This window comes from Branchiostoma floridae, chromosome 15 (genome assembly GCF_000003815.2).
Source record: "Branchiostoma floridae strain S238N-H82 chromosome 15, Bfl_VNyyK, whole genome shotgun sequence".
Lineage (NCBI taxonomy): Eukaryota > Metazoa > Chordata > Leptocardii > Amphioxiformes > Branchiostomatidae > Branchiostoma > Branchiostoma floridae.
The window spans coordinates 16,735,069-16,745,802 of record NC_049993.1 but is presented as its reverse complement, the minus strand read 5'-3'; the positions used below and the strand labels follow the sequence as shown (position 1 = coordinate 16,745,802).

The 10,734-nt window shown below is 41.8% G+C and overlaps 1 protein-coding gene across 1 annotated transcript; it reads right to left on the bottom strand.

Moving 5' to 3' along the window:
• Positions 1-552: 552 nt before the first annotated feature.
• On the bottom strand, positions 553-9,990 carry LOC118432005 (kelch-like ECH-associated protein 1). The gene is made up of 7 exons (XM_035843470.1): positions 9,742-9,990; positions 8,358-9,243; positions 7,660-7,852; positions 4,259-4,342; positions 3,506-3,627; positions 1,367-1,543; positions 553-866 (listed from the first exon to the last, which is right to left on the bottom strand). Exons 1-7 carry the CDS (start codon positions 9,907-9,909, stop codon positions 718-720), a joined length of 1,779 nt encoding a protein of 592 aa, XP_035699363.1. The 5' UTR covers positions 9,910-9,990; the 3' UTR covers positions 553-717.
• Positions 9,991-10,734: the final 744 nt, after the last annotated feature.

Below are 10,734 nucleotides of genomic sequence, written 5' to 3'. Positions count from 1 at the left end.
GAGGACATCATAAAAACAGAAGTAAGGGAGAAATACTGGCATCTGACTCTGGTCACCCTCTGTAAACCATAGACTTCCCCCTCAAACTCTCTGTTTCTTTTGGATATTTCAAGATAGCAATAAGCTTTTTTAATCCCATGACCTTAATAAATCATATTGTGTGGCCATAGCAATCTGACTGTTAATGACATTATGAGCAAAAATTCTGCATGTCACAAACAGGGCTTTCTGGACCTGGCTGTTTAAGACCCCAGGCCTAAAAAAAATCCCAGATTTTGGCAGCAATGTTAAAAGTAACATTTTAGCAGTTGAATTAGAACCAAATTCAGGTGTAAGGGTCCGAAATTCTATGCAATTATAGTGAAGTCACTGCCTGTGTATGATTGTTTCGGATTTCAATTGCCAACGCCTAGCAGATGCTACCTTATTCTGAAATGATTTATTTGAGCCACTGCGTGTCATCCTTGAAGAATTTGATACTCAACCCTGACTGTATTGTTATAATCACTCAGAAAGAAACTTGCATTGGAAAGAGCAATTATCAATAATATAAAGTATTCACAAGCAGCAAGCTGGTGTTCTTCTGTGTTCACAAATCATTTAAAAAACACAACATTCTCCCTGATAAATGATACATATATGCTATCAACAATAACGCAGGTGTAACTGACCCTAGTTGAACTCTGACCCACAGGAAGTCGGGTCAAAGAGCAAAGGTCATGACGGTGCTTTAGCGCACGGCTCGATGCCGACGGCGGCACCAGAGCCGCTCCTCCCGCTACTCATGCTGGCACAGATTGTCCACTCGTTGGTCTGAGGGTCGTAGACTTCCACTGACTCCAGGAAGTCGGTCCCATCATAGCCTCCTGGGGGAGCAACACAGAATGGTCCATCAAACACACATTTACAATAAAGATGATAGATACATAAGAAGGCATTTTAAATGCAAGTACAATTCCAGTCTTCATAACCATCACATTGAACAGTTTTTTGAAAAATAGATATTTCTCTCTCTCTCAGAGTTAGAGTGGTAAGATTTCTCATATGGCCTTATATTAAATACATTGAGGAATGGGTTCAAGCGCTCATTCGAACAGGCTTTCCAACACCCGAAACTCCCTCCATCCGCTTGTTGGTGGGTCTGTTGTCATCTAACAAGCACTCATTCCTTAATTCGCTCATTAACTGGAATCGCCACCAAGCGAACTAATACCCGGACGGTACCCAGGCTAGTTATACATGAAGTATAGTACATAACAGATATGTTATATATATATTATGACACATGGTGGAATCATGAGAGTTGAAACTACTACAAAGTGTGAAAGAGTAGAAAACTGATATACTATAACAAATCCACACGAACCTAGTGCGTATATCTTGCCGCCGAATGACGTGACAGACAGGGCGCTTCTCTGTTTCTTCATGGAGGAGACAAACTCCCAGGTGTTGGCGTTGATGTCATACTTCTCTACGGAGTTCAGCTGACTCATCCCGTCATAACCTCCGATGGCATAGATGTGGTGGTCCTGGGCTACTACACCTGCAGTCACAGTGAAACAAGAAATGTTATAACCCCCGATGGCATAGATGTGGTGGTCCTGGGCTACAACACCTGCAGTCACAGTGAAACAAGAAATGTTATAACCCCCGATGGCATAGATGTGGTGGTCCTGGGCTACTACACCTGCAGTCACAGTGAAACAAGAAATGTTATAACCCCCGATGGCATAGATGTGGTGGTCCTGGGCTACAACACCTGCAGTCACAGTGAAACAAGAAATGTTATAACCCCCGATGGCATAGATGTGGTGGTCCTGGGCTACAACACCTGCAGTCACAGTGAAACAAGAAATGTTATAACCTCCGATGGCATAGATGTGGTGGTCCTGGGCTACTACACCTGCAGTCACAGTGAAACAAGAAATGTTATAACCTCCGATGGCTACTATGGTGGTCCTGGGCTACTACACCTGCAGTCACAGTGAAACAAGAAATGTTATAAGCCCCGATGGCATAGATGTGGTGGTCCTGGGCTACTACACCTGCAGTCACAGTGAAACAAGAAATGTTATAACCTCCGATGGCATAGATGTGGTGGTCCTGGGCTACTACACCTGCAGTCACAGTGAAACAAGAAATGTTATAACCTCCGATGGCATAGATGTGGTGGTCCTGGGCTACTACACCTGCAGTCACAGTGAAACAAGAAATGTTATAACCTCCGATGGCATAGATGTGGTGGTCCTGGGCTACTACACCTGCAGTCACAGTGAAACAAGAAATGTTATAACCTCCGATGGCATAGATGTGGTGGTCCTGGGCTACTACACCTGCAGTCACAGTGAAACAAGAAATGTTATAACCTCCGATGGCATAGATGTGGTGGTCCTGGGCTACTACACCTGCAGTCATGGAGAAACAAGAAATGTTATAACCCCCGATGGCTACTACACCTGTAGTCACAGTGAAACAAGAAATGTTATAACCTCCGATGGCATAGATGTGGTGGTCCTGGGCTACTACACCTGCAGTCACAGTGAAACAAGAAATGTTATAACCCCCGATGGCATAGATGTGGTGGTCCTGGGCTACTACACCTGCAGTCACAGTGAAACAAGAAATGTTATAAGCCCCGATGGCATAGATGTGGTGGTCCTGGGCTACTACACCTGCAGTCACAGTGAAACAAGAAATGTTATAAGCCCCGATGGCATAGATGTGATGGTCCTGGGCTACTACACCTGCAGGCAGGAAAATGGATTTCAGTTTAGTTTACTATGTCGTCAAAATTCATACTGCTAACCAGGGCTCTAGCTAGCGTCCGTTTTTCCGTCAATTGACGGAAATTTGCTGCGTGTGACGGAAAATTCTAAAACCAATCCGTCAACCTTGACGGACAAAAATCCTTGGTGGAAGCTACAGGCGGCTTGGGGACGCCATCCACGCCCGTAAAAGCCACACACTGTTTGTTTTGCTATTGTTATTATTGTTGACAAAGTGTGTCAGCGCCCTTTCGCATACGATAATCTCATTAAAGACCCGTTTTTCAAGGCCTCAGTTCAGTGTTTCTAACTCCCGGAATAGTGTTACGCGGTTTTCGCGACAATAGGAACTGGCTGACGGAAAGAAATTTCGAGCTGGCTAAAGCCCTGCTGCTAAGGGACTTTTACAACAGGACACTTCATGTCAAAAGAAGAATTTTTCACCAATTTGTCAGACATTTAAAACATTTGAATCAAGCTGTTTACAACATGGACACAACCATATATTTCATGATAGAAACAGTACTGACTTAAGATATTTTACATTCTTTATAACTTTGTGACTATGTATCTTTATTCTCTATTAGATTAAAATTTTGTCTGTTCATTTTGGTCATTTCTGTTACTTTGAGAGTCTCTTATTATATGAAGTAAGCCAGAGTTCTGTGCGGTGTGTATGTCTGGAGGTAGACTGTTCCAGATACATAGTGCACATAAGTGAAAACAGACTTCTTGATTACCTGCTCCACTCCTGGGCACGTTCATGGAGGTGACAAACTGCCACTCGTTGTTCTCGGGGTGGTAACACTCCATGGATCTCAGACGGGTCGTTCCATCAAACCCTCCCACAGCGTACAGCAGTCTGCAGTCAACAGTTATACAGAAGAAGTTTATTTCCAAGTTCGTGCGCGAGGGCTAATTGCAAGTACATGGTATAAACATAGTAGACATACAAGTGACGATGGACAGTTACGAAAAATATTCTACTGTAATACTAGAGTTGGCTATTTCTAAACAGGTTGGGTTTGACTTCTTTTTTGGAAGCAGAGGGAAACTAAAAGCCCCAACTTTTCTAAGTTATAAGGATATCAACTTAAAGCTATTCAACATCTCACAATGATGTATTATTAATCCTACTGTCAACATGTATCCCTTTGCAAATTTATTTACTCAACAACCCGTTGCACTAGACAGTACCTTAAAACTAGAAACCGTCTTGCATAAAAACTATCAAAATGCCTCACTGGAAAAGATCGAACAACTTCAGTGCATAGTTTACTTAGCAAGTTGTACATGTATACACATGTATATTACAAATTAATATTAGCAAATAGATAAATAAATAAAAACACAATGCTTTTAACAAATTGTGGTTGTGTTTCAACACTGACCCATTCAGCACAGCCACACTAGTCTAATAATAACTAACTGTAATTGTAAACAAACTGCACTTGCAAAAAAGGCTATGCAACATTTTTGTTTCCAATACTGACCTGTTGAGTACAGCCACACCCACACCAATACGTCTGGTCTTCATGGGAGCCACTGTCGTCCACTTGTCCTGGTTAGCATCATACCTACAACAATCATGGGGAAATAAATCTGTCAGTCAGTCGAACTTGCCAAAACTCTATGTTGACTTAGGGAGAAGAAATTCTGCTACAGTGAGCATAGTTTGGTGCCCAGAAGTGGTCAATGGCCTTCCACTGAGTAAACTCGTTAAAAAAATACTTTAAGATAATAAAAAAAAGACCATGTAGATATTTGTATTCTTTCATGATCATTCATTCACTTTTACTAAAAATCCCATTTTCACCCTAGACCATACCATCTAATTTCTACTAGAATTGTTGAGTCAGATTGTTTAAGATAAGGTATGCCAGGTAACTGCATGTATGAGACTACCTACTTTCCTACCTAGTCCCTTGACCTCCTGGTCATTGGGGGACAAGGTAGCCATGAAGACTACTTTTCTTATAATCCTTTCTGTCAACATAACAACTTGCTAGCTAGCTGGCATGAAGTATGACACCAGACTGGCAGTGCTAAGGTTGGCTAGTAAAGAATCTCTACTTCACAATGCTTTATTGTCTCCTGCTCACTCTGTTACTTTCCAGCAAAAATTAATTATAAGGTATGGTGGCATTGATTAATATACATGTGGCCTTGTGAAGATTCGAAATGGCCGGTGCAATGGCCGAGTGGGTAGAGTGTTCGCCATGCATTCGGTAGGTCGTGAGTTTAATGCCCGGCCGAGTCATACCAAAGACTTTAAAAATGGTACATTTGTACATGCTGCTTTCTCTGCTTAGCACTCAGCATTAGGGAAAGAGTATGGAAGTTGAACACACACCACTACCAATGGTCTAGCCCCTTGCTGTAGTGTTTGCGCTGTGTAGCCCAGGGCTAAGGAAACAGAGATGGGCGCTGCCCTATGCGCCATCAGGCGCGGGAAGGGTTTAACTTTTAACTTAACTTGTGAGGAAATTAGGCCTCCGGCCAAGCTAGCAGGAAGGCTAACTCCATCTCTCATATGCCACTTTGACATTTCGGTATTCTTTTACTAACTGTATGTAGCAGGAGAACAATTATAGTAGTCTGTCAATGTGCAAAATGCTTAGTCACCTGCATACAACAGGTTGTACACGTAGGTGTAACACCCCCACGTGTATAATGGTATGTCTCAGATACAGCATACTCTGCATCTTTAGGAATAGACCATGACATGAGGGTTTCTGTGGTTTATTGTTTATGCAGCTACTTCTTTTCACAAATTTGATAAAGACAAGGAAGTATAGACATAAACAGGGAAGTGTACTTTGTAGTGTAAAGATAATTATCAACAAACACACAAATCATATACATAGCTTACTAAATGTTGGTAAAGTTGAATGACTTTAAGTTAAAGGCGTTAACTTTGTTTGCTCTTTAAATTCAACACTTGCATGCATATATACTCAGGGTGTGGCATCTTGCCATGTAAATGCACCATGCTTAATTACACCAAATGTGCTAAACTCTTATAGTTTAGTGTCGAGCATACTGTAAGAGTAGCAGCAGCAATTACAAAATTTTCCCCAATGATTGCCATATAGTAGCAAAGGGTAAATATGTGATGTGGTATCTACAGAAATGCAGGAAAACTAGTGATGTACTACATGTATATGTATGCAAAGTAATAGATATCTTAATCAAGTGTCAAAGTCTCAAGCTTCTTGAACACCTACATGTAGCACACAGGTTGACCGTTCAACTTCAAGCATTTGAATCCCCTTAATAAGTACCCTTCTGTCAGAGCTCTGAAACCCCAATATGCACATGTCTGAACTTGCGGTTGTTGCCCTTAAGAAGTGGACAATAAAATAGCTGTCAGCCAAAAGCTCAGCGCCACACCTTCAGCACATAACATAGCTGAAGTACGGAACAGCGTAGTGTGCGATGTCCAAAGTCAATCAGTAATCCTTTTGTAATGTGTAGCTTCTACTTAACAATATTGACTTAATGTACGGAACTGCTGTTTTAGCCTATATGACGGCTGCTTATAATACATACATCATAAACAAATTAGATTTCAATGTTTGCATGGGCAAAATATGGCCTACATTTTCATATCTTTTGTTATTTCTTCATATCATATGTTCAATTTGACTTTGCAAATAACTGGCTTAGTACAGTAATGTACTGTACAATGTAGCTGTTTGACATCACTTTCAACAATGTCCCCATGTGAAAACTGCTCACTTGTACATGTCGCAAAAATCACAACGATAACCAACAATTTGTTTTTCAGATTTACTGCAGTGACTTGCAAAAAAATAAATGGTACCTCAGGCAAGCTGTTATTTACTAGGAGGGTTTTGCAATCTTTCAATGGGAAAGTACTATGCTTCATGGCAAAAGGGTGTGCACATCAGTGATCAAACTTGGTTGGATCAGAATAAAACAAAATGAAATTCTAGCATTATTTTTAAGATTTTATTTCAGGAGGATTCTAGCCTTGGTAAGGAAATAAAATCATTTCCTGAGGGCTTCTACTTATTTGAGAAAAGACTGTTTCTGGCGTCCAACAGAAACTGAAACAACAATTAGTCAGCAGAATCAGCACTCTGTGGTGAGAGTGAGACCTTGAAAAGGCCTGTATGTATAGCAGGCTTCACGCAACACAGTGAGACAGCAAAAACGTACAACAACAAAATACGGACAAACACCTACTATTTGCATAGCCCACCACTATACAAATACAATCCATGTTCTTAAATAGATCCAAAAAGATTATGTGTGCCATTTTGCTATGTCAGGCAATTAGGAACAATCTTTTACTTTTTCTAAAAACATGGACATTCTAGTCTGCAACGTATACGTACACAGTAACCATCTATTTAAATCTACTTTCCTGTTGGACTGTCAATGAGATTTTACAACTAAAAGATATCTAGGACAGCTTTTGAATAAATTATACAATCCTTTCATGACTAGGCTAGAAAAACTCTCTCCAAAAAGATCTCTCCAGTAACACTGATGAAAGATAAAGGATGTTATTGGAAACGTCTGACCGTTTTGAGTCACTCCAGTTGTTTGAGTCACTGCTTTTTGGCGGCAATATATATATTACTTTTGGAATAATAAAAAAAGGAAAAAGGAACTCATTTCTCTACGATGTTAAGGTATTTCTTTGTAGTACTCAAGTTTGTTTGTTTGCTTTCTGTTGTCTGAACCATTAAAGTATGTTACTTTTAAAATGATAAAAAAAAGAAAAAAGGAACTCACTTCTCTGCGATGTTTTAAGCCTAAGGTATTTCTTTGTACGTATTGTTTGTTTGCTTTCTGCTGTTTGAACTACAGTGTGTTATGTATTGCTTTCGGAATAATAAGAAAGGATTAGAAAGGAACTCACTTTTCCACGGTGTTGTGGTGCATGCAGCCCTGCGACCCTCCCACAGCGTAGATGTAGTCATCGATGACCCCGACCCCCACGCGATTCCTGGGGATGGACATGGGTGTGTAGGACTGCCAGCTGTTGGTGTACGGGTTGTACCCCTCCAGAGAGTTGGAGTCCATGTTACCATCCGGAGAGTTGTTACGCCCTCCTGTACCGTTAGGAGGAAGAATGAAACTTAAGTTTAAAATGATTATTGAACTAGTTAAACAGTAATATCCAACACAAAAATTGGACTGACCCAAATTTTCGACTGAACAGCACCAGTCTTTGTCAAGAAATGAACAATCCACTGCTGTCATGACGTCACGGATTGTTCATTCCATGACAAAGACTGGTGCTGTTTAGTTGTAAATTTTTGTGTTGGATATTACAGTTTACCTAGTTCAATAGTGACTACTACTAACACAGATGAACTTTCAAGTTAAAGTTTAAAATGCACATTTCTCCAAATTTGAATCAAACTTTGTGTGTAAAGTCAAACCTGTGTCTTGTGACCACTTAGAAGTTAGTTAGAGCACTTGATGTTGAAGAAAATGGTCACTGGCACAATTCTGACTGTACAGTCATCAGCTATTCATCGCAAATTTGGGAAATCTACTAATAATATTGAAGGTATCACCTCCACAATACATCTATAACTCCAATTGTCTTACCTATGACATAGAAGAACCCGTGTACCACAGCAGCAGCTAGCCCACTTCTGGGCATGGGCAGGTCGGCTAGCTTTGTCCACGTGTTCTTCTCTGGATTGTACGCTTCCATCGTCGCTAGCGACTGTCTCAGGTAGCCCCCGGCGATGAAAATCACGTGGGGGGCCAGGGGAGTCCTTTGCTTGACTTTCAAACACATGGGCTTGTGTAGTGTCAAGTCCTGTAGGATCTTACACAAGTATTCGTTACACTCGGGGTTTCTGGTAGCAATGGGACAGAAGGATAAACTCTTCTTGATAAACTCAGGGTTCAGTTTGTGACATCGCACGGCTTCTAACAGCGGATATATACACTGCTTTCGTTCGTCCAAGTCATACGTGACCCACCGCATCGCCGCCTTGTAGACTTCCGACTCGCAGCGCACGTTGAGTTCGTCTCTGTTGATCAGGTGTAGAAGTTGGCAAGCAGACAGCATCATGAACTCCTCGCTCTCACAGACTTCACAGAAGTTTGTGTAGATGAACTCCCTGGCCTTCTCCTCTAGTTTCTTACAGCCCAGCTCCTGGGCGAAGTTGGCGATCCCGATGGCATTACTGGGGTCCAACTGGTCCTCCAGAAACTCACAACACAGCTTCGCTACTCTGGTCATCTGGAACATCACAGACGCAGTCAAAATGTGGAGCACGGTCATGTCCGTTAACGTTATCCGTGAGGTATACGCGAACTCGATCAGCCTGTTCATGACACACGGGTGCACCCCTTCGATGGGTATCTCCTGCATCTTACACTCTTTCAGCCCGCCGGTGAACATGGCCTTGAAGTAGGGGCTGGCGGCCGCCAGGACAACCTTGTGCGTGAGGAATGATTCCTTCTTGTCCTGGTGTGTGACCTAGAGCAGGAGAAGAGAAACCAGACAAAAACACAATCAGATCTAGAACCAACAGATTCAAGAACAGTCCCATTCTCTACCTGACCCAGCACAGTCAATGCAGCTAATAACAAAACATACACCTACATCATAGGACATTTATGTATAAAACGGTTAACCCAGTGCAGGGACCAGTGCAGGTTAGGTGCAGGTAGACACCAGAAATACCTGCACAGCTCCAATGTTACCTGCACTAACCTGCATATGCAGGTGGTATTTCGAGCCCTGAGTGAAGTGTATACTGTAAATGCAGAAATGTTCGCGGCGGATTAATGTTCGCGGTGACCACTTCACCTTCACTTAAAATCACCGCGAACATTTTTCTACTATAGTATTAGACTGCAGTCTGTGGTGTTACCGCATACTTAAAACCATCGCAAAAAGTCCTTTTTTTAGCTACCGCGAAATTAAATCCCCGAGAACTTAAATGCATTTACAGTAAACCTTTCATCCCATCACCTTGAGTGTGACGTCGCACAGCTGCTGGTGTTCCCTCAGCATGTTCATCACTCCGAGCGCCTCCTCTGCGTGCCCGCCATCCGTGAACGTCCGACACGTCCCGTTCCTTCGAGGGCACTCCACCTCGAAGTTGGGCCCCGTGGGATCCATGGGCTCGTCCTCCGCCATCGCTTAGCAACCGTATCTATGGCAACAGGAGATCAATGACAGCGGCATCCGTACCTGAGGCGAGACAGAGACAACATGGGTCAAGTCAAATCGTCTGTGACGAAATGTCAATACAGATGTGCAAGTCATTGCATACCTAATATTCAGCTCATCAAAACCAACAGGGAATATCATAGGAAACAATTAAATCATTATTATGACATAGAGTTGTGAAGATGAAGATAGGATAGTTACACTACCGTGATAGTACAATGACATGATGCAAGCAGTTTAAATTTCAATTAATGGTTTTTACTGCCTTTTTTGGAATATAGATTGGAGCTTCAATTTCCAACCAACCTGTCTTATATATTTAGTATATGTAGTTACAAATTCAAACCTTAAGGATAGGGATTGAAGAACCCAACTTGCCATGAGTATGAACAGGTTATAACAGAGCCATAAAATAATTATACCAAACTTTTTGATAAAAATCTGCAGCATCAAGGCTGCACCTTGTACTGAGGTCATCTCAGGTGACGCGAAAATAGTAAAAATGTATCTGCCCAGGTCGTCTGAGGTAACTGTCCTAACCAGTTATACTACAAGGGCACTCTCCTAATTCAGCCCATGACTGTGAGAGGTTACAGCTCAGTACCATACAAATTACAATACAACAAAATGTCCTTGTTGAGCCTACTTACATACAGGATCAATACCATTAAGCTTATGAAAGTACTTTTCATCCTTTTCATGTCCTGAAGTTCATTTTGGGACAGAAGGGGTGAAATTTTTGTTTGTCCCAGCAAGCACATTTCCATCCCAGACAACCCTGCATAAAATCCC